This window comes from Hemicordylus capensis, chromosome 4 (assembly GCF_027244095.1).
Source record: "Hemicordylus capensis ecotype Gifberg chromosome 4, rHemCap1.1.pri, whole genome shotgun sequence".
NCBI lineage: Eukaryota > Metazoa > Chordata > Lepidosauria > Squamata > Cordylidae > Hemicordylus > Hemicordylus capensis.
In genome coordinates this window covers 106922178-106945311 of record NC_069660.1, presented here as the reverse complement: position 1 = coordinate 106945311, position 23134 = coordinate 106922178, and the positions used below count along the sequence as shown (strand labels likewise).

General features: G+C 43.8%; 1 protein-coding gene across 28 annotated transcripts in view; it reads right to left on the bottom strand.

Annotated features, from left to right (window-relative positions):
- LRRC7 (leucine rich repeat containing 7) overlaps window positions 1-23134 on the bottom strand; it is a 378525-nt gene that overhangs the window by 39175 nt on the left and 316216 nt on the right. For 26 of the 28 annotated variants that reach the window (XR_008306746.1, XM_053248546.1, XM_053248555.1 and 23 more), the window contains 3 exons: window positions 21376-23047; window positions 14642-14791; window positions 2835-2954 (listed from right to left, as the gene is read on the bottom strand). Coding sequence is in view for 27 of the 28 variants with exons in the window: in XM_053248546.1 (XP_053104521.1) it covers window positions 2835-2954; window positions 14642-14791; window positions 21376-23047 (1942 nt within the window). In the remaining variant the exon portion in view is untranslated. The remainder of the gene's footprint in view (window positions 1-2834; window positions 2955-14641; window positions 14792-21375; window positions 23048-23134) is intronic. The other 2 variants (XM_053248564.1, XM_053248575.1) reach the window with 1 other exon arrangement.

Genomic DNA, 23134 nt, shown 5'->3' with positions numbered 1-23134 from the left:
AAATAGTTGTGATAGGAAAGTTAGTTCAACTGAAATTAAAGGTCAAAAAGATAACTGTTATTTGTATCATGGAGACACACTACTCTTTCTGGATTGTGCCCATTTCGTATTAATTAACACTGAGCAGTATCCAGATGTTAATTATTACTTGACTAAGCACCAATGGGATTTAGTCCTATTGCTGTTGAGCATTGATACAGTGCTTACAAGCTACATATAAACATAGACATCATCAATATATAATGACCTGGAACAGATCCTGTTTTAATGATGCTGACCTATATTTGAATCACTTAGAAAGAGGAAACTATTCCCTTATTTATTTTATATACTATTTTAAATTAGACTTTAGCTTTTACAAAAAATTACTACGACATTGGTTTCAAGTCACTTGCATATTTTAAACCTTCAACTGCTATGGCAGAAATGTATAACCTGAGGTCAAATTCAATGAAAGAAGATTAGCATTGCCTGAGAAGCATACTAAAATACTATCAACTGAAAGTGGTAGGTAAATAATTTTCATAATTCACTTTCTCATCCATTTTAATAGGTTTTTGTTTGCAAAGCTTCATATTGCTACAACTTAGGTATTCATAACACAGCTTCTACTGTATATGGATGAGTTGAAAATAAATCTTTTTGCAGAAAAACAAAATTACTTATTCTGATTGTGGAATAATCTCCATTGTGTAGGCATGCTTCTCATGATTTTATCTGCATTTTATATATCCTTCACAAAAGTTAATTATTTCAAGATGGGAGTCTTCTATTGACACTGCAATTCAAATTGTTGGCAAAGAGCACAACAATGGACAGAGCCAAGGAGTTAAACAGATTTTGGCATGCAGGTTGATCATTTCGCATACATCATCAATACAGGACGCTGAAGTGTCTAATAAAAATTAGAATTGACAGGGACTTTAAAAAATCATGATCTTGAACGAATATAAAACATGTGTTCAAAACATGAATAATATGTGGGCCTGGACAAAATGGAGGTGTGAGGTGGATAGCTATAGAATAGGTGTCTACCGTCTCCCATTCTCAATAATAGCTGGCATGCACTGATCCATGTATACATAGTTAAGAAAAGAGGGAGGGAGGAAAGGAGGCTTTCTACCCTGGAGCCTCACTTCTATTAGAAGACTCATAGGAAGAAGGCTCCTATGCCAACCCCTTCACATGGAGGGAAGAATGAATAGTACTCTCAGACACTCTGTCAGTTTCAGCAAACAAGAGCTTCAAATCAAAGCCAATGTTCTATTATTTCAGAATTGACCAAATATAATATATAATAATCTTTTTATTATATCCTGGAACCAGAAGCTTGCAGCCTTCCAGTCGGGGATCTACTCATGTGTAACAGCAACAGATGAGCAAAAAGATGAGGTTAACGGAGTGCTCACTCTATTAACCTCATCTACGGGGAGGGTGATTAGGCAGGCTAGCTGCCTTGGGAGCACCGGGCTCACCTGCGAGCCCAGTGGTTCCCATGATCCCTGGAAAGCAGGCTAAGCTGCCTTAGCTCGCTTTTCAGGGATCGTGAGAATAGCTTCATAATCTTGCTTAAGAAAGGACATGCCAATGTTAGTACTGATGCAGAACTCAACCATGGTTAAAATCAGCAGGAGAATGCACAGTGGAGAAAGCTCACAAACCCATGACTTGATCCTGATCTCTTAATCATGACTAAGAGGTCACTGGCAGTACTTCTGCATCAGCCAAAGTAGTAGTATTTATACTGTGTCTGCCATGGGCGTAACAAGGCTGGAGTGGGCCCAGAGACAAAATTTTGAAATGGGCCCCTTGCTGATACACACACACACACACACACACACACACACACACACACCACCACCACCACAATATATAGTCATGTGACTTGCCTCTGGGGGTCCCTCGAGGTGTGGGGCCCCCCAGGCAGCCGCCTCCCCTTGCCTAATAGTAGTTACACCCCTGTCTGCAGTAGAGACCAAGGCAAGGTAAAGAGAAGAAGAATGAGGCAGATGCCTCACTGGGCTACACAGGCTACAGATTTATAGAGCACAACTTATGGCAGAAATTGATAGGGCAGGCTCTCTGAGTTTTGGGCAGTCTGGTTGCTACTAGTACTATTCCCAGCACATCTCTTGGGATGTCAGAAGAAGGTTAACTTAAGGCAGCCAAAATTACACGTCATTGTTCCTACCTTCCACCACTACACAGGGGAAATGGGCAGAGCACCAACCTCTGATTTGGACTGGCCTCTTGAGTTGCTATTTCCAAGGCCCCTGAAAGGGGCATCCCAAAGAGGTATGCAGCAAGCCCACTCCTGCTGTCCACCAGCTATCATCCCTGTTCACAATCCCAGTGCCCACACAGAACAACTGTGACAGAGTGAAGCTAGATTTTTCTTGTTCCTAAAACCCTGGAACCAAATGCTAATCTGGATTGCAGGTAAAAAGTCTCTCTCAACCTTGTCAACTGGAGGCTGACAATTAGCCACAGCAAGCCTTGCAGCAATAGAGAGCAATTAACTTATAATAAGGGAGGGGAGGCTGTGAAAGAAGCATACACTCTGGTGCCTGGCTAGGTCTTCAACAAGTAACACATAAACAGACCAGAGGGTAGCAGGTTCTACCCCATCAGGGCCAGCCATTGATAGGCTAGATGGTCAGGGTGGGGTCAAGTTAAGGAGTTACGTGAGCTACAGTGCGGCTGATGTAGCCCAATGCCAGCCACACATCCAATGGCCTCCCTTCCTCCCCCCTGAGCCACTGCATGCACAAAGAAGTCCTCACAGAAGCAGGGAACTTGGCTTTAGAGTATTAGTTGTTCTTGATATATATTACCTTTTTGGTAACAGTTTCTGGGGGCACGTCTCGCCTTCCGAGAGGATATGGATTCCATTGGCTACCAGCAGAAATATCTTCCTGTCCGTTGTCTAGAATGCTGCTCTGTTGAGATGGGGTCTATTTCAAAAAATGGTATTGCATTCTTTAACCATAGGGAAGATCAATGCACACAGCTATCATTTTAGCTGTTATGCCCCCCTCCCCATAAGTATTTCCCAATTAAACACCTGTATTTTACTTTTGATGGGAAATAGCCTCAAATACATATTCTTACATTGTATTAAGATCTAAAAAATAATCTTTGTTCTACAGCAGTTTGTAACAAAACTGAGTATTAATGAAAGTGCCTGGAGTTTAAGAATGCTGGCAACAATTGATTGGCAGAAGTAGTATCATCAGTTTAGAACTCACTAAATATATCTGTCAGAAGAAACATTTTAAGTAACAACCTTCATGCAACTGTTTTCTAGAAAATGAACTTCTTGCCAGACACTTGTATTGTCAGAGTGGAAATCCCATGGCAAAGAGCCATATTTCATCTCTCTTCACAAAGTGAAAGATCAGTATAAAAATGGAACCAATTCATTTAAAATTCACACTGAACAATGGTAACACTGGCTGACATTCTGCATAGTAGTATCCCGGCATTTCGGTAGAGACCCGGAGGGGCTGCTACACACATAGCAGGCAGCCCTGATGGTGCTGAGCAGCAAATAAGTTGTGCAATGACTTAAAAAACCATTCTCACACTTGCACAACACTGCTTCCATTGGAAACAATGAAAGTAACACTGAGCAACTGCACAGATGCTGCTTTAAGTCACTGCCTGCCAAGTGTGCAGGACCCTAACACTGGCACGTGGAATATGTTCGCCACTCTATGTTACCTCTACATTAATATGCACTTATAAAACCCCAGTTCAGGAAATCATACAAGGTTTTCTTTTAACCAGCAAAAAGTCTGATTCACAAATAGTTAAGTCAGAGGAGTTAGATTTTAAAAGGTTTAGGTCTACTAAAGTCAAAAGATCAAATTCACTTAATCCCAACGAATCATATAATGAATGCTCTGACTAGTTGTAAAGAGGCAACAGCATAAACCTAATGCACAATGCACCTAAGGAGCAATGTACAGACTTAAGAGAAATTCTGGCATGAATGATAAAATGAAAGGCATACTTTCATGTTAACCATCATGCTAAGTATACAGGTAACTTAAAGATGAAGAAAACTGTGCATGGTGTTCATTGGATAAAGAGAAGGGCAGCTGTGCAGAAACGGCCTTTCATTTATTACATTTATTAAGGAAATAAATGACAACTTTGAATGTTAATTTGACAAAAGATGTAAACATAATGTATGAACAAAATATATTTAACGCTTTCCCAAGATTTGGGAGGAAGAAAAACAGAAAAAGAGAAATTTCAGAAGTAGCTTCATCATATGGCTAGGTGAGGTCACTGCCTCAAGCTGCAAATGGCAGCGTTTGCTTGGCCTTTTAAAGCTGAAGGTGGGGAGGGGAAAGTGGAGGCAGCAAGGAGAAGAAGAATGTCCAGAACACTGCAATTTCCTAAAATGGGTACCAGAAACCAGCAATATCTTGGATAACATGGCTGGCCAGAGAAGCCTACATAGGAAGCTGCTTTATACCAAGTTGGATGAAGTGTCGACCTAGTTTAGCTCACATGTTCACGCTGACTGAAACTGGTTCTCCAGGGTTTCAAGACAGGGGGTTTCCCTAGGGATTAAACCTGGGATCTTCTCCATGGAAGGCATTTGCTTGCCACTGAGCTACAGCCCTTCCTCTACAAGATGTCAAAGTTGAGGAGCAAAGGAGAAAGCTGACTTAAATGGATGGTAGAAGCAGGAAGTCAACAGGAGAGGAGCACCAACTTAACCTTGAGCTCCGAGAAGCTCAAATATTCAGTGTAAATAATCAAATATATTGAATATGAAGAACACAATTCTAAATGTGTTCTTTAATTCTCTGATCTGCCATTTAAATCTCCATGATGTCTCTCTGAAACCAGGTCTATATGAAGGAGAAAGTTTAAAAATATATCATTTATCAAATTCAATTACCTGAATAGAAATGCAGACTGCTCACAATTAAGATTAATTCTGCTAGGTCAATGTAGTAAAATTCTAGCAAATGGGAAGTAAAAGCAGGCAGTTGTAGAAAGCTACATTTTCTTGCCATATAACTATCCTCAATTGCGCCAGATGTGAGGACATTAAAAGGCCTGTTTTTCTTAGTCTTTTTTGAGCTAGAAATGCTTAGGAGCACTTGTGGGGAAAATTATTAAAAATAATGCATTACCCAGTATGGGAGAAGGGGGTTTGAATTGTGGTTCCATCAGCCAGAGTAACAATTACATGCACACCAAAATTGGACATTTTGGCCTCACACATGCCCAATTAACACTCTGTTCTCCTGGTTACTCCTCCCTCTCCCTTTACTCCCTAGAGAGTTTCAAGAGGAGTCATTAGGAATATCTCCTCCCACATCTCCTTAGACCTTCTCTGGGTCCATCCAAAAGTGATTGCTCAGTTAAGTGGTCAATTCCCTCCATTTTCTTATATATGTTCTGTTTGATACCAGATCTCTAGCTATGGAGCTGCCCGGTGGGAGCACATCACACCCATCTTGAAAGAGCTGCACTGGCTCCCAGTCCATTTCCGGGTCCCATTCAAGGTGCTGGTTTTAACCTTTAAAGCCCTTAACCATTTAGGCCCGGGGTATCTGACGGACTGCCTGCTCCCAAGGGTTGCTGCCTGCTTAACAAGGTCATCTGAGGGGGCTCTGCTCCAGGTGTTGACAATGAAGGAGGCTCGGCTGTCGTGCACTCGGGACAGGGCCTTCTCTGTTGCTGCCCCCAGACTTTGGAATGCTCTCCCAGTGGCCATTCGCTCCTCGCACTCCATCACAGTTTTTAGAAAGCTTGTTAAATCTTGGCTTTTTATCCAGGCTTTTACATGACTGTTTCTATGCTGCTTCTATGTGTTTTTACCCTTTTATAGTTTTTATGCTTGTATTTTATAGTTTTAAAATTAGATTTGTTTTATATTTTTAGCTTAATATTTTTATTGTCATTTTACTGTATATTTTTTAACTTCTGTAAACCGCCTTGGGGGTTGTTTTTAATGAAAGGCAGTATATAAATTCAACAATAAATAAATATACAAACAAACAAGGAATAAAGGGCGAGTGGGCATGGGAGTCTGGGAGGAGGAAGGCAAGGGAGGCAACCCCCCCGCCCCCCGATTAAAATATCAACACTGGATACAACCTGTGTTTTAACTTCTATTTACTTACTTTGTATGTGTATATCTTGACACACACACCACCAGAAATAATCCTGCAGATACCCATGCTAGTGGGAAGCACCATAAAAAACCCACAGCCAGTAATATGTCATAAGAGGCATAGGTAGCAGTAGCAGCAGCAGCTCGTTCTGGGGCATTGCCCATCTGTGAACTGGAGTTTTCTTTTTAAGGCCCCTGTGATGATGCAGGGACTTCCAGAACTTCCAGAAGTCCATTTGGGGACGGAGAAAATACCTGAAATTGCTGCTGCCGCCACAGCCCTGTAACTGGCAGTACACAAGCACCATGCCTGCACACTTGAACGCTACTATCTCCCAATTCACTGCATCTTTTAACACTGTGCCACAGATGCTGGAACACCATCCTTTGATAGGCAGACAGCTTGCTAATAGTTAAGGATGATTGATCGATGGTTCATCAATGGGAGCCAGAAGGGGTATATAAGATTTATTTATTTATTTATTTATTTGCTTGCTTGCTTACTTGCTTGCATAACAGTATGCAAGTAAGTGTTATAACAGTAAGGCAACAAATGCAAAATGTGCTTGCTGGATTAGGACATCAACCCAGCTTCTTAAGAGAAAATTAAGACTTAGCATTGCTCACCCAACAACTACATTTTAGTGACTTTAGCACTGGTGAATACTTGGATGAATTATACAACCGAGAACTAATGCAAGTAAAGAAAAATGATCAAAGGGTTTTAAGCTGACAAACAGAAATAAAACTTATAGCACCATTTTGGATATTCAATTTTAAGACCCTGCTATTTAGATTCTCGAGTTGTGGACATTCCTATGCACAGGGCTGACCATAGTGATGGTGATAGTCTCCCTCAAATAGTAAATTTGGGGGTATTTTAAAGGACAGCAACTTAGCAATTTTTTAAAATTATATTTTTGCTATCATGAGAGACAGCATTTGGATTTTCTGCCGAGCACAAAATATATTGGTTTTCTATTCTGTAATAAAATAATAAAATAATTGCAAGATGTATAATCCATAGGTACAATTGCCTTTAGGGGTTCTGTTTCTGTTTCACTTTATCTGCAAGCAACTTATTACTTTTGCATGTTTGGGAAAACATCAGGTCTGATGGTTACTCTTTTGCTTTGTTATGGTAATTTTACAGAGCAACCCAGTGCACATTAACTCAGAAGTAAGTCCCATACCAAGGCTTACTCATGGGGAAGTGTGCACAGAATTGCAGCACAATTACCTGTGAGTAAGTCCCACCAAACACAGTGGAACTTATTTCCCAGTAAATATGCATAGGATTGTGCTGATGGTCTTCAAATTAAAAAAAAAAAGATTGCTGTTTTCAGAACAGAAAAAAAACTAAGACGACATTGCAGACCATTCCAGAATTACAAACATTTTTTAAAGCTACATAAAACAACTGAAATATTTTAGTCCAGCATTTATTATTCTAATATCCTGCATATAGCCAGAAATACAAAATCACCTAGATGCTACCGAGGAAGAAGATACTAGGAAATAAAAGTATAAAGTCTGTGATACATTTACATTTGCTTATAGCAGGTTATAGGTTGCTTATTATTTCCCATATGAGATTTAACTGCAGCACCTATCAGAGTTCAACAAATAAGGAACACTGGAGTAACAGTGGAAGTCAGACACACTATTTCTTGGCCATTTGTTTACACTCTTATGGTCAGTAGCCTAGTCGAGTAACACCCCCCAGACTTCAGTACATTGAGAAAAAGATCAATATATGATGCCACACATTGGAATTGATATCCATCAAATACTGGAACAAAAGTAAAAGCAAGATTACCAATAGTGCTAATTTTGAAGGAATTTATATCTGCATTTCACTGTCAGTGTGGCTAATGCTGATTAGCTGTTGTGAAGTAGAAAAATGAATATGGCAGTTTGCAGCATCCCAGATTAGTAAAGACCACTCTTCTCAAATGGCACAGTGGTAAAGGTAAGTGAATTGTAGATTAATAATTAAGAAAAAATGCTTCATACTGAAGTGCATGCATGTTTGTAGCTTAATATAGTTTGGGTTCAGAAAACTTTCAATGTGTTGAGTAATGAAATCATATATTTAGGACAAGATGGAACCTCACCGATAGTTATGTTCAACTTATGTTGAAAAAAACCCTGAACCAATTTCCAGCACTTCGCCAAAGAGATATTTACCTTCCTTAAAGTTTCCAGAAACTTTCCAATACCTTTCCTAAACTACTGTTTCCATTTCTTAACCCAAGTCCAATTGATCCACTTGTTCCTAAATGTGTAACCGATACTGCTGTAATTTAGATCCACTACTCATACTCGCCTCTCATTAGCAGTGAAGTGCTGTTAGAAAAAGTCCCATTTCTTTTATGGACTTCTGCATTTAAGAAAACCAGCAACCTCTCATGTATTTTCTATCATCTTCTTATATCTCAGTTAATAAATACATGGGCCTATTTGTATGTGGTTATTCACTTTAATGAATTAGAGCAGGGCTGCATAAAAACAGGTTGCTTACCTGTAACTGATGATCTGGTAGAGATCCGTCGATATCCATAAGAATGGGTTCTGCGCCTGCGCAGGAGTCACGCGGTAGCCATGCCTGAGCTTGTCGAAGCGCCGAAGCCACGCCCCCACGCTGAGCGTTCTATATAAGGCGTGTCTTTGGCGCGAAGTCCCTCAGTTCTTGGACGACCGCCGTGGAGGACGACCATCCAGAAGACGAAGGTGAGTTCATCCAAGGTAAGTGCTCAATAAAGGACGTTGCAAAGGGCTGCACACCGCAATGCACATAAAGGTAGTCCTACTGCAGAGGGGAGGTCGGGAGGGTCTTATGGATATCGACGGATCTCTACCAGATCATCAGTTACAGGTAAGCAACCTGTTTATCTGGATCGAGATCCGTCGATACCCATAAGAATGGGTGTCTAGCGAGCTCCAAAAAAGGAGGAGGGGAGCAGTAGGAATTAAGGCAGCACCCTTTTCAAGATGCTTCTCCCGAATGAAGCCTCTGCAGCAGAACGTACATCTATGGCATAGTGTTTGATAAACGGGGACTCAGAGGACCATGTAGCTGCTTTGCAGATGTCCGTGAAAGAAACCCCTGCTAGGTGTGCAGCCGAGGAAGCGTGGGCTCTAATGGAGTGGGCCCGTATAGCTTCTGGAGGTGCTTTGTTTTGTAGTTTGTATGTGAACAATATCACCTGCACCAACCATCTCGACAGTCGTTGTCTGGAGACTGGGGAACCTTTGGAAGAGCCTTGGTAAGACACGAAGAGACGTTTGGAGGCTCTAAAGGCTTGTGTTCTGGACATATAGAACAGCAGAGCACGGCGTACATCCATAGTGTGCAAGGATCTCTCCAAGGAAGTGGAAGGAAGTCTGAAAAACGTAGGCAGGATTATATCCTGATTGAGGTGGAAGGAAGACACTACTTTAGGTAAAAAAGAAGGATCCAGACGCATTCGGACTTTGTCTGGATAAAAGATAGTATAAGGGGAGTCTACTCTGAGTGCTGTGAGTTCACTGACTCGTCTAGCAGTAGTAATTGCTATCAAAAAAGCAGTCTTCCAGGAGACCAGTTTCAATGAACATGTGGCCATGGGCTCGAAAGGAGGCTGAGTGAGGGATGAAAGAACCAGAGATAGGCTCCATGGTTCCACAGGAGGCTTAACTGGCGGGTACACATTCGAGAGACCTTTTAGAAAGGCCTTACTCAACGGATGGGAAAACAAAGTCTTTCCATCACTGCCCGGGTGTTGTGCGGAGAGGGCAGCCAGATGGACCTTAAGGGAGACATTTGCAAGACCTTGAGTTTTTAGTATCGTTAGGTAACGTAAGACTTCCTTGATCGAAGCCTGCTTGGGTAAAAACCCTCTAGACCTTGCATATATTTTAAAACGGTGCCATTTGCTCTGATAATTCTTACGAGTGGATGCCTTCCGTTGGTTGAGCAAAATTCGTCTTAGGAGAGTATCCGCCAGGCGGTCAGATGAAGGGTGAGAACGTCTGGGTGCAAGATCTGGCCGTCGTCTTGTGTCAGCAGATCTAGGCGCTGAGGTAAGTGGTGGTAACAGTTCTTGGACAGTCTGCGTAGCCGCGGAAACCAAGGTTGTCTTGGCCACCAAGGGGTAATCAAGATCCCGTCGGTCGGTTGAGACAGCAGACGTGCCACTACCCTGGGTATCAGTGGGAGTGGGGGAAACATGTACGGAGTCTCTTCGGACCAGTTCAGCTGAAAAGCATCCCCTAGAGAACGAGCATCGTGGCCCGCTCTCGAGCAGTAACGGGAACATTTTGTATTCCTGGAGCAAGCAAAGAGATCTATGGAGGGAAACATCCATTGGTCGAAGAGCGGGGTCAAGACTTCTGAATGTAGTTCCCATTCGTGTTGGTGATCTTTCAAAAAGACCCGACTGAGGTCGTCGGCTAATACATTCTCCAGGCCTTTGATGTGTACTGCTGCAGGGGCAATCTGGTGTTGGATGCACCAGTGCCACAGCTGGACGCTGAGGGCACACAGGCTCCGGGACACCGTTCCGCCCTGACGGTTGATGTATGCTTGTGCAGTTGTGTTGTCGAGCTGGACTTGAACAATCTGGCCTTGTATGATTGGAAGAAAAGCTCGCAGAGCCAGAAAAACTGCTAGTAGCTCTAGGAAATTTATGTGTAGTAGGGCTTGTTGAGGAGACCACCTGCCTTGGATCTTGTGCCCGTTGCAATGTGCACCCCAACCCTGTAGAGATGCATCTGTGGTCAGCCAGACAGTAGGGGAGGGATTTTGAAAGGGGACCCCACTGAGCAGATTGTTTCGGCGCGTCCACCACGTTAGAGAACGAAGGACTTGAGGAGGCATTAGTAAGCGTTTGTCTTGATTGTCCCTGCATGGGTGAAAGACAGAAAGAAACCATAGTTGAAGCTTGCGCATTTTTAGGCGAGCGAAGTGTATAATCGCATTGCACGAAGCCATCAGCCCTAAGAGGCGTTGGACGGCAAGGGCTGGTTGGGTTGGTTGTTGCTGGAAGAGACGAATCAGGTCTCCAATACAGTTGAACCTGTCCTCTGGTAAGAACGCTTTCTGCACTCTGGTGTCCAAAACTGCTCCTATGTAGGAGATAACCGGAACCGGTTGTAGATGTGACTTTTTCCAATTGATTTGAACACCTAGGTCGTGGAGAAGATCTATCACATAACGGATATGCGAAAGTAACTCTTCTTTGGTCTTTGCTGCCAGAAGCCAGTCGTCTAGGTATGGATAGATAGCAATCCCTCTGGTATGTAGGTGTGCAATCACCACAGCCATGCATTTTGTAAAAACCCTCGGTGCGGTAGACAGTCCGAAGGGCAATACATTGTATTGGTACACTTCCCGTCCGACGGTGAAACGTAAGTACTTTCGGTGGCAAGGTCGAATACTTATATGAAAATAGGCGTCCTTGAGGTCCAGCGTTGCAAGCCACTCTTCTCCCTGAAGGAGAGGTAGGATGTGCTGTAACGCCATCATGCGGAATTTTCGGACGTGAATGAATTTGTTCAGGCGACGGAGATCCATAATGGGTCGTATACCCCCATCCCGTTTGGGAATTTGGAAGTAACGGGAGTAGAACCCGTCTAGCCTGTCTGCCCATGACACCGGGGATATTGCCCCTTTGCAAAGAAGATCCTTCACCTCTTCCCTCAGGAGATCCGATGCAGGAGTGAGCTTCATCCCCATAAAACGAGGAATGGTCTTGAATTCGAGTGCATAGCCTGAGCTCACAATCTTCAGGACCCATTTGTCTGATGTTATGTGGTGCCATGCGGGGACATGGCTGGCCAGCCTGATGGTTGGCTGGGACAGAATAGTCGATGGTGAGGACGGTACCCGAGCTGGCTGGGAAAGGGAGAGAGGAGGAGGTGTCAATGGGCAATTGCAATTTTCAAAGACGCTTTTGGTTGTCCTGCGTCTTGGAACGCTGGGGTTGAGAAGCTTTATGCCTCTGCTGGTAGGCTCGCTTTTGATATGGGGTATATGGCTTTCTGAAATCCCGGCGATCTTGGGTTCGATAGTTGGGCCTATATTTTCCATAATTGGGTCGGTATCTTGATGACTGCCCGGAGGATGATTGGGCAGCAGTGAAGGTTTTTGCCGTGAACTTGGATTTTTTTTAACTGTTCCATTGTGGCGTCTGTGGTGGTGCTGAAAAGACCAGAGCCATCGAAAGGCAGGCCTTCGATCTTTTCTTTCATGTCCATCTGGAGATTAGTGGAACGCAACCAAGCATGCCTGCGTAGAGTGATAGCTGCTGTCATGGCCCTGGACTCACTTTCCGCTAGGTGTTTAGAAATGCTTAGCTGGCGACGAGTCAAATCCCCAGTGTTTTCCAAGGTCTGGCGGAACTTAGCCCTAAACTCATGTATAGGCAAAGATTCCAGGTCTTTTTCCAAAAGTTCCCAGAGGCCATGTGTGTATTTGGCCGTGCAGGCCGCATAGTTGGCCACTTTGATCGAAAGGCACGAAGTCGAATACACCTTCCTGCCTAAAAGGTCTAGTTTTCTGCCCTCTTTATCCGGAGGAACTGTATGGCGTTTGCCTGACTTAGAAGAAGTGGCGCAATCAATAACAAGAGAATTGGGCGCCGGATGCTTCAACAAATATTCATTGTCCTTATCTTGTACCCGGTAGAGGCTCTCAAGTTTCTTGGAAGTTGGCGTGGAGGTGTGGAGTACTTCCCAAGCGCACTTAGCCGCCCTAGTGATCACTGGTAGCATAGGGAGTGCCACTGGAGCGGTAGATTGAGACTGAAGCATAAAGTTGTATACCGGATCATCTATTGTCGCCAAAGGAGAGCGAATGTCCAGCCCCAGGGAATCCGCCATCCGATCTGTGTTTCGACGCCCAGAAGGAGAGTCGTTACGTCCACTTGAATGAAGATCCGGTCTCGATGGGGAAGACGAAGAAGATGTACACGGCGTCGATGTTGACTTTACCGGTTTCGATGTCGATGTGGATAACTTGGATACACGCGAAGGAGCTGGAGATTCCTTCGACTTAGAATGTTTCTTCGGCATCGAAGTAGGCTTCGAAGAATCAACTTTCTTCGATGCTGAGGAAGACTTTCGGTGGCGGCTCGACGTTGATGGAGGTGCCGACTCCGCCCTCGGGGGCAATTTTGAAGACGAAGTTGAGGTCGAGGGACGAGGAGTACCCGGAGTGGAGGGGCTCAGAACCTCGTCATAAATAGCGGCCCGAAGGCGTAGCGCTCGGTTTTTTCTCGTTTGCTTCGAGAAAGAGAGGCAAATCTTGCAGGAGGCGACATTATGTTCCTCACCGAGGCATAATAAGCAAAGGTCGTGAAGGTCCTTGGAGGGGAGTTTCGCCCTGCAGCCTTCACACCATTTAAAAGATCTTTTCTCCTCAGTCATATTCACACTCGTAGTGGAGTCCGTTCCGAGGTCGAAGAGCCGGGATCGTCGTCAGTCAGTCCGCGTCGAGAACCGGGAAAAACCGAGAAGTCAGTAAAGGATGAACTCGTTCTTAATGTAAAGAGGAACTTTTCCAACAGCTGAGGTGGCAGACCGAGGTCCAAACGCAAAGGCGGTCGGAAAAGAACTGAGGGACTTCGCGCCAAAGACACGCCTTATATAGAACGCTCAGCGTGGGGGCGTGGCTTCGGCGCTTCGACAAGCTCAGGCATGGCTACCGCGTGACTCCTGCGCAGGCGCAGAACCCATTCTTATGGGTATCGACGGATCTCGATCCAGATCTTCAGCTCTTCTCAAGATATTGGACTACAACTCTCATAATTCCTGACTATTGGACACTATGGCTGGGGATGATAGAAGTTTTACTCCAAAAACAGCTGAAGTTGTGCAGACCTGGAATAGAGCCTTTTCGTAACATTTTGCACAAAGTATCAGGAATATGTGGATTATGTTAGTGGGCTTTTTAAACAATTGCATATACATATAACACAGAACTGAATTCACAGTAACCGACATTTAGAAATCCACCAATATATCAATAAATGGTGTGAATAAGATATACATTTTGAAATTTCATTTTGACTATTAATTCTTTCAGCCAGTCTTTAACTAGGCCACTGAACTGCAGGATGTGTAGGTCCCAGCTCCTATGATGCCATCTTACACGATTTCTTAACATAGGTTATGGTGGAGTCTTTTCTGACATTAAGAAGACTGTTCCAGCACTGTTAACATCATTAAGCATCTACAACACAAAACATGACCCATAGATAGGCCTCTCTGGCTCACATAATGACTACATCAGTCTGCAACACAAGAGAAGAAAGCAGCATGACAGTCACGTGGTGAGCCAATTAATTGAAGAAGCAAGGATATTAAATAGGCAAATTGCGTTGGCAACTTTACTTTTTGAATTGCATATAGGACACAAGCATGAATAATATGCAAAGGCTAAAAAAGGAAGAGAAGGGAAGTACCAAAAAGTATTACTATGTGGAGTCTATTGTGTGCAGGCTATCTCATACTTACTTTCGGTAGAGGTAGCTCTTGATGCATTTGGTTTTCAAATTTAGATTTAGTCTGCAAGTTTAATGTCATGCTTCTGCCTGCATGCATTGCTGACAAACCTCCAGACCGCAGCATGCCAAGGTTAACAGTGTTGTGTTTGTAAGCAGCAGTCTGAGTAGAGGAAATAACAACCACGTGACAGGATATGAACACACATGCTCATTAAGAAAAAATACTGCACATATATGACTAACTTCACATGATCTCAGTTTAAGCAAACAAACAATACCAAGAAATAAGTCGCTTTTCAATGCATGCACTGAGTCAGACAGAAGCACATAGAGTGCTAGTTGTACATAAAACAGTTACTGTAAAGAGACACTGACAAAAAAAGCAAACAAGATCTACTTTCATACAGTTGTTGTCTAAATTGTGTTCAATATATGTTTTACAAATTATAGTCAATTTTTCATAAATGAGGTATTATCTTGAAATGCTCAGGAGGCCCATTTATGATAACATTTTGCAAATTTATCACTGAAAATAAGAATTTTGGAAGAACGTATGAGAAGGTTCTATTCTATATTGTGTACTTAACAGAATTGCAGGCTAGATTTCTGAAGAGAAAAATATTTTAAAATAAAAGAAAATGGTAAATGCAGTTGCTTATAGATTAACTAAAGCTCAGAAGAATATGAGGTGATTAGATAATCAAAATGTTCACAGATGCACTTAGCTGCTGAATCTAGCTCTGCATTTAGATCCACACAGAATTTTAAAAAACTTCATTAAATCATCAACGGCTGTCCTTTAAAACTGATTTTCTACAAAATATTGCAGTAGTCACGTACCCCTTTAGAATCTACACTGGCAAATAATGCTTCACTGTAAACACACAACTAGCAGTATCTCACTAGTATTTGCATGAATGGAACACGTTCCACTTGCACAAAGGGGCAGAAGTGATTTTCACTTATCTCCCCTTCCTTCTGTTGTGCCCTGTGTATCTTGCAAAATATGTCCCTGAAGTACCAACCTCCAAGGACATATTTTTAAACAACACAGGGAGCTGCAGAAAGGAGGACGGATCAACAAAAATAACTGAGCGAAAGTCTTCCACTTGGACAAAATTCTAGTCAAGATGGTGCCTATTCTAATTTTCAAAAATCCAAATGATTCTAATTTATTAGTCAGAAAATAATTTCCATAAATAATTATTGATTGCATATAACATACTAATTTAGCATAAAATCTAAAATACATTATTTGAGCTGAATACAATTACAGAAACATAGAATCCTCTTTAGGCATTATTAAACTGTGGACAATGCAGCAAGATACAGTGTCAATGGAAGTGTGCTAGCAAGTCCCATCCCTGTGCTGAAATATAAATATAATATTGCTTTGAAGAGACAAATGCTGTACTGGGGAAAGTTCTTCCCAGTTTTCGAAGGACACTAGGCATCTCATGTTCTCAATCAGGAGAATCTCTCCTTGAGTACAGTGCTTTTCTCTGTATATGAGTGCTGTATCCATGGACAGTGTGGGTTGGGCTTGCTGGCATCATTTTGTGGGCACTATACCTGAGTATAGCACCCACAGTTTGAGAACATCTGGACTACAGCAGACTCTAAAATGTATGTGTTTCATTTGTTCATGCCGGTCCGGGGGTTAGTGGTAGAACCGAACCACCCCCAGGTTCCGTCGGACCAGAACCGGACCACCAGGTCCAGTCCGACAGGTCTGCGGGTTTTTTTTTTAAATTTACAGTAAATGAGAAGTACCTTTAGACCCTTCAGGGGGCTTGCTGAAGCCACGGGGGTGTGTGTCTGTGCGGGTTCCCTCTCCCCCCGCTGGCCTTCCTCATCACCGCCGCGCCGTTATGTAAAGCATTTTTGGCCCTTTCGGGCCTCCTTACAAGTGAGTGGCCGCCACTTTGGCGGCCACTGCAATTGCACCATCCTCTCTAATAAAAGCCTTAGTGTCCGTCCGTGGACACCCAGGCGTGTGTCCGTGCCTCTCTCGCCCGTTCTGGGCATGCGCAGAGTGCATGCCCAGAACGCGCTGAGGGAGACACGACCGCGGCGACCAGGCAGCCATGTTTGTTGCTTTGCCCGGCCGCGGAGTTGACAGAGGCGGCCACGGGGAGGGCAGAAGAGCCGCAGGGAGGCAGAGGCGGCGGCAGCTCCAGGCCACCTGCAGGCAGCAGTTCCTTGCCTGGCCGCAGAGCTGACAAAGGCAGCCACGGGGAGGGCAAAGACGGCAGTAGCTTTCCCGCCCACGGAGACAACAAAGGCGGCAACGGGGAGGGCAGAAGCGGCTGCGGCGGCCGCAAGGAGGCAGAGGCGGCATCGGCTCCAGGCCAGCCGCGGAGATTAGAGAGACAGCACAGGGTCTGGCTCGCCCACCCAAAAGAACAGAGGCAGCGGCAAAGGGTCCAGACCAGCCGCAAGGACCCAAACAATTGCCGCCCCGGCCGCCACCGCCCCCCGCCCTCCCAGCTGCCCGAGTCCTCCTCACCCCCCCCATGATTAAGGACCAAAATGGCCCAAACAATGGCCGCGCCCGCCCGCCCGCCGCCCGAGTCCTCCTCACCCCGTTTGACCCGCGTCAGTCGGACGATCTAAGACCATATTATGAGAAGGAGAGAGGAGCTCGCAAACAGAGCTCCTCTCTGTGCAAAGCCTCTGCCTGAATTGGCGCTATGGACGCAAAGGACGCAACAGGCGTCCTTTGTGCCCAAAGCGCCAGTTCGGGCTGAGACTTTGCAGAGAGAGGAGCTCTGTTTGCGAGCTCCTCTCTCCTTCTCAGATTATGGTCCTTGATCGCCCGACTGACGTGGGCCGAAGACGGGGGTGAGGAGGACTCAGGCAGCTGGGAGGGCGGTCGGCAGCGGCGGCAGTTGTTTGGGCCGATTTGGCCCTTAATCAGGTGGTGGGGGGGGGCTGGAGCAAGAAGGGAAAAAAGGGGGGAATCTAGCGCCCGTTATTATAACGGGCTGAAAAATACTAGTAGTTTATAGTTCGCTTACAGAAGACAGGAGAAAAATTGCTAAGCTTAATACTCTGTACCAGCAAATATTTTAGCACCAACACCCTGTTTTGTAAGAGCAGGAGACTTAGTAAATTTTAGTAAAAGTTTATCAAAGGTTCCATGTTTTCCACAGATGATAACCATGCTTCTTGCTCTAAAATGATATTCAGATAATAGAGATGATTCGGTTAAAAATGAAATGATATACATGTGTATATTGGTGTACTCTGGATTTAATGATGATAAATATGAAATGCTTAAAGTTGTGCTTTAGCTATTCAGATATTAAGCAAAATTCCAAAATAATTTATTGCCCTCTAAACAGAATTCACGATCCCCAAACATTTGGATCACTATTACATTATTATAATGGATCTACTGCATCAGTTAAGGTTTATAATTATTTAATTTAAATAATGTTTAAACTCTGTTTTGTCTATTGCAACATATCTGTAGAAGAAAGCAGAAGAAAATCAGATTTGACTAATCCAGCATTGCATTAAAACAAACAAACAAACAAAAACACACACCACACATGTGTATTCAAATTTTAGCCTGGCTGTCAAGCAAAAGGTTGAGATTAGCTTAGCTCAGAGGCAGATATGATGTGAAAAAATAATTTAAACTATACAACTCATATACAGAAAAGCTAGCAGTATGAAGGAGCTTGCCTACTCTTTCAACAGAGGTGGCAGTTCTGCATGTGTAAAGGTTTGTACACAAACAACTGTCATCTCCGGCAAACCAGATGGGTAATAATGAAGTTTTACACACGGGGCTTTTAAAGCCCTTTAACGCCCATCTCCTCCAGAATGGAAGGGCTGCGTTCACATATCAGCCAGATTTTTCCCCAAATCCTTGTGAGTTATCAGGGAGCAGTTGACACACAATTTGGGTTTTCCACTGTGCGTTAGAGTGTAGCCCAATTTATATCGGGGGTAAAAAAATCCACTTTTTGCCTCAGTTTTTGGGGACAAATTTGAGTTTGCACAGAGGAGGAGACACCATTGAGCGAACAGGTTCAAAGAACTCGGGCTGCCAATGAAAAGGGCTGTTGAAGCCCGCAAGAGGATGTGGCTTGGGCTCTGGGAGAGCCCCAAGCAAATTTCCCCCACCCACACCTGAGCTCCAGAGAGCCCCGATTGAACTCTCCCCCTGTCCTTTTCAGGCAGTGTTTGCTGTCTAACAGCCTTTATTTCCATTTCTCTTCCTCCAGCAAGGGAAAGAAAGGGAAATACATGCTGTCAGGCAGCAAATGCTGCCTGAAATGAGAGGGAGAGAGCTCGCTTGGGCTATCCCAAGCCACGTCCCCTTTGCATGTGATGTCAGGCACAGGGGTGCATGGCTCAGGTTCCAGAGAGCACGAGCAAGCTCTTCCCCTGTCACTTCAGGCAGTGCTTCTGCCTGACAGAATATATTTTCTCCCTCACTGGAGGGAGAGAAAGGGAAATAAAGGCTGTCAGGCAGCAAATGCTGCCAGAAAAGGACAGGGGGAGAGCTTGATTGGGACTCTCCATAGTCCAGGTGTGGGTGGGTGGGGGGGAGTTCGCTTGGAGCTCTTCTGTAGCCCGGGCCACACATCCCTGTATGTGGTATCATGTGCATGAGACGTCGCTAAAGGGGCTGCTGGGCGGGGCTGGACCCAGGCCCAGTTTGGCTGGCTCTGTACCTGAGTTCACAGTAAAGCCTCCCAGTAAACTCATGGTAAAGCCTACTTTGTGTAAAAGTCCCATGTTTATGTAATATGTTTTTATCCTTTAGTTCATATATAGTTTGGGTTGGGGCAACAGAATTTTATATTAGATTTTTCCACCATTCATTTAAAAAGCAATCATACTTCTAAAGAGAACAGTCTTATATTTCTTAAAGTCCACTATGACACTCAGGTGTGGCTGAGCATCTGATAGATATTCTGCAATAAACAGAAAACTTGGAGGGATACCAGAAACAAATAATCATTTTATCAGAGGGAAACCAAGAAGTACCAAGTCATAAAACATAGTTCCTCCTACAAACTTTCAAAGAGATATTCTCTCTCTCTGTAACACACACACACACACACACACACACACACACACACACACTTTTGTTTCTTAAACTGCTATGTAGAAATTCCAGTTTCATTTTTAAAAATTCATTTTCTTAAGGTGGAGTGTATATGGTTCCCTACCTGCTATCTCTCTACTGCTAGTCAGCTACCAACTCTTTCCTGCTCTTCAGCATTCAAAATGCATGAAGTATCCGGGTGGATCTATATGCTACACCTAGTTCTGTGAATCATTTTTGAAACTTAAAAAACAGCAACAACCCTATATGACGCAGTCACTAATTTTGAGGTGGAAGATAGTATGAAGATAGAGGAGCTCCTTGGCTCTTTCCCCTCATGCCATTTCCCTGCAGAAAATACCTTCATATACTAATTTAACCTCCAATGGTGAAAGTATATGGCTATCTGGTGTGTGTGTGTGTGGGATTTCCAGCAGAAAAATGGCATGAGGGGAAAGAGCCAAGGAGAAAGAGCCTCTCTCTCCAAGGGGAAAGAGCCTCTCTCTCTGTATTGGTCTTCCACTTCAAACAGAAGCGTCAGTGGCTGCACGGAACAATAAATAATGTGCTGTTCCTCCTAGGGTTGTGCATAAAACTGGAAACCCCAGTTCAGTTTGAGTTGAACCAGTCTTGAACCAAACCAAGTCTGGTCTGGTTTTGTGCACACCTGAACCTGGCCCAGTTCAGCTCAAATTTGAGTCTGGTTCAGGGGGGTTAAAGGTTGTACTGATAAAGAGGAACCCAGTAAGGATTCCCCTTTACCAGTACAGGGGAAGGGGGGGGGGGATCAAGGGACCTAAAGAAAAAGAGTTGGGGCAGGAGGGAAGTAAAAATTTACATTCAAATTGCCACCACGGGTGGTCTGGAGTGGTGGCAGGGACTCCACCGCACCTCCACTGGACCGGGCAGGCCAATTTAGGGCCTGTTTCAGGCCACTGGCATGTGCATGCTGCATTGAGGGATTCCCCCAAGAGACAGGCGCTCTAGATACCCATCTCTGTGTGCGGCTGGGCTGGAAGCAGCCCATGCTCACACATAAGCAAGTAGCTGGCTCCCTTAACCGTGGCCAACAACCGGAGTAAATAGTGGGGCTAGGTGGCGCTGCCCAACTGAAACGGAGCCCGATCGAGGCTAATCCAGGCTGGGCGTCCCTAGCCTGAGTTAGGCTCTGCATTAGAATAGCCGCAATGTATGTCCTAGAGTTTTTTGCAGCTCTGTATTGTGTCAGTTAACTTTAATTCTGCCCAGGTCAGCCATTCTCAATATTTTTCTTTGGAATCTGTCTTTCATATTTTCCCTATACATTGGAAAGGCAAACTAATAACAAAATAAAAGTACTTTTACAATCACAATTGTTTTTGACAAAAATCTTAGTTCCAATTTAAATAATTGAGTTTAATGCTGCTAGGAGATAGAGATGATTAATCCTGCACTTAAAAAAATAAATAAACCAGTGTTATATTAAGGAGGATCTTCACTAGCTCTCTCATCCAAGGATCTCCGATAATAACTGATTCTGTAGTAAGCTTAATAAAATAGATTTTAAGCATTGTTTACTCATAACACAAATACAAGAATTATTAATGGATAACATATTAACCACTGCAAGCACACACTTTTGATATATAAAAATATAAAAACTAAAGGCATTAATTGCAGAGAAACGCCAAACATACCCTGTCTAACCTTCTAGCTTCTATATGTCTAAGTAGCTGTTGTCTCCAGTCAGCGGGCATTTTACCACAGCTCTCATTTCCCTTCACAGGGGTAGGCCTTGTCTTTATATCAGTGTTATCTGACGGCTTGTCACCATAGTTACCCATGTTATAGTCTGATGGTATCTTTTCCAATAGAGCTGCCATTGTAGGCCTAGCTGAAACTGGCCTGGTTTGGGAAGTACCATAACTCTCTGTACTGTAGCTTCTTGCAGACAATGGCCTCCTTTGTGTAAGGTTTTTAACTGGAAAACTTCCAGACTGGGTTTTCACTTCTTGATATGAAGGGTGTTCATCTTCATACCTGCCATTCCTTTTGAGGAACTGGGATTCAGACACAGAAATGCTGCTTTGGCGTTCCATAGCTCCTCTATACTGATGTCTGTTATACCTATCGCTCTGAGGCAGTTCGTGTGGTTCACTGACTCTTCTATACATTGACATTTCTGTGGAACTGGCCAATGAATCTGCTCTTCTTAAAAACCCAGCCCTTGATCCCTGACTTGAGAACTGAGTATTGACAGTCTCTTCGTTAACAGAAGGCTGAGAGAATGAAAACATATGCTCCATGGGTGGATATCCTCGGTAAGCTCTTGGGCTAACCAAATCCTTAGAGACATTTTTACTCTGCTGGGGAATGTACTCTGGAGTGTGTTGAAAAGGTGGTGGTATTCGCTTTTCTGCTTTCACTTCCACTGATCCTTGAGGATTAAAACTTTGGTCAAACTGGTACACTTTTTTAGTGACAGAAGGCTTTTGCTGCTGCTGCACCTTTACACTTCCATAGGTCAGTAACTCATCATCAAGCATTGGTACAGACTGGCTACGAGACATACTAGACATTCCATGTTCTGGCCCCATCATTTTATCTGGCCTTTCGTGTGTTCCTGCATTGTCAGTAGTGGCTGCATAGTTTTCTAGTGGTATATTATAAACTTTATAAGCGCCAATATCTATCTCATCTATACTTTGTGACTTCTTAAATCTATTAGTCTTCAAATCTCTCATCATTGGGGAAAGTCTCTCTGTACTCTTGCTGATGGAAATGACATTTTTAGAAGGCTCTGGGCGACAGTGAATATGTGAAAACACATTACTAAGACTTCTATTAGCATTTGAATCATGATACTCCCATGCTGTTCCTGGAGAAAAAGTGCTAGTTATTTCAGGAGAGTCCTTTCCTTTCCTTTCAGGTAAAGGGCTGGTGGTAGGGGTGCTCTCCAACTTAGAAGGAAAGGCTGTCCTATCTTCAAATGGACTGGGGGTTCTTGTCCAGTTCTGCCAAGGGTTAGATGGAGGCACTTCTGATTCGGGAGTATTTCTGAGAGTAGACTGCTCAAGTTCTAGAGGGATGCCAACTATCCTGTCTTGCCTAATTAAAGGTCTGCGTCCATGAGCAGATGTGCTTCTTGATTTAGAGCTTAACAGGGGGTTAGTGCTGGGATTCTCCACGGTGCTCTCCTCTGCTACAAATCCTGTGTTATCATAGTGAGAGCCATCATTCCAGCTGTCAGCAAAGGTGTCACTCATTGGACGTCTATCAGTATGCTGCTGCAAATTTCCTGCTGGAGCAGAATCCCGCTGGCTGAGCAATGGTTTTGTCTCAAGAGGCTGAGGAAAAGACTGAACAAGTCTGCAAGAAACAAAGATAAACATCAGCCTGTATCAGAAAAGGAAGTAATCGCAGCAGAACAAAATGCTAACGAATATCTTACTATTA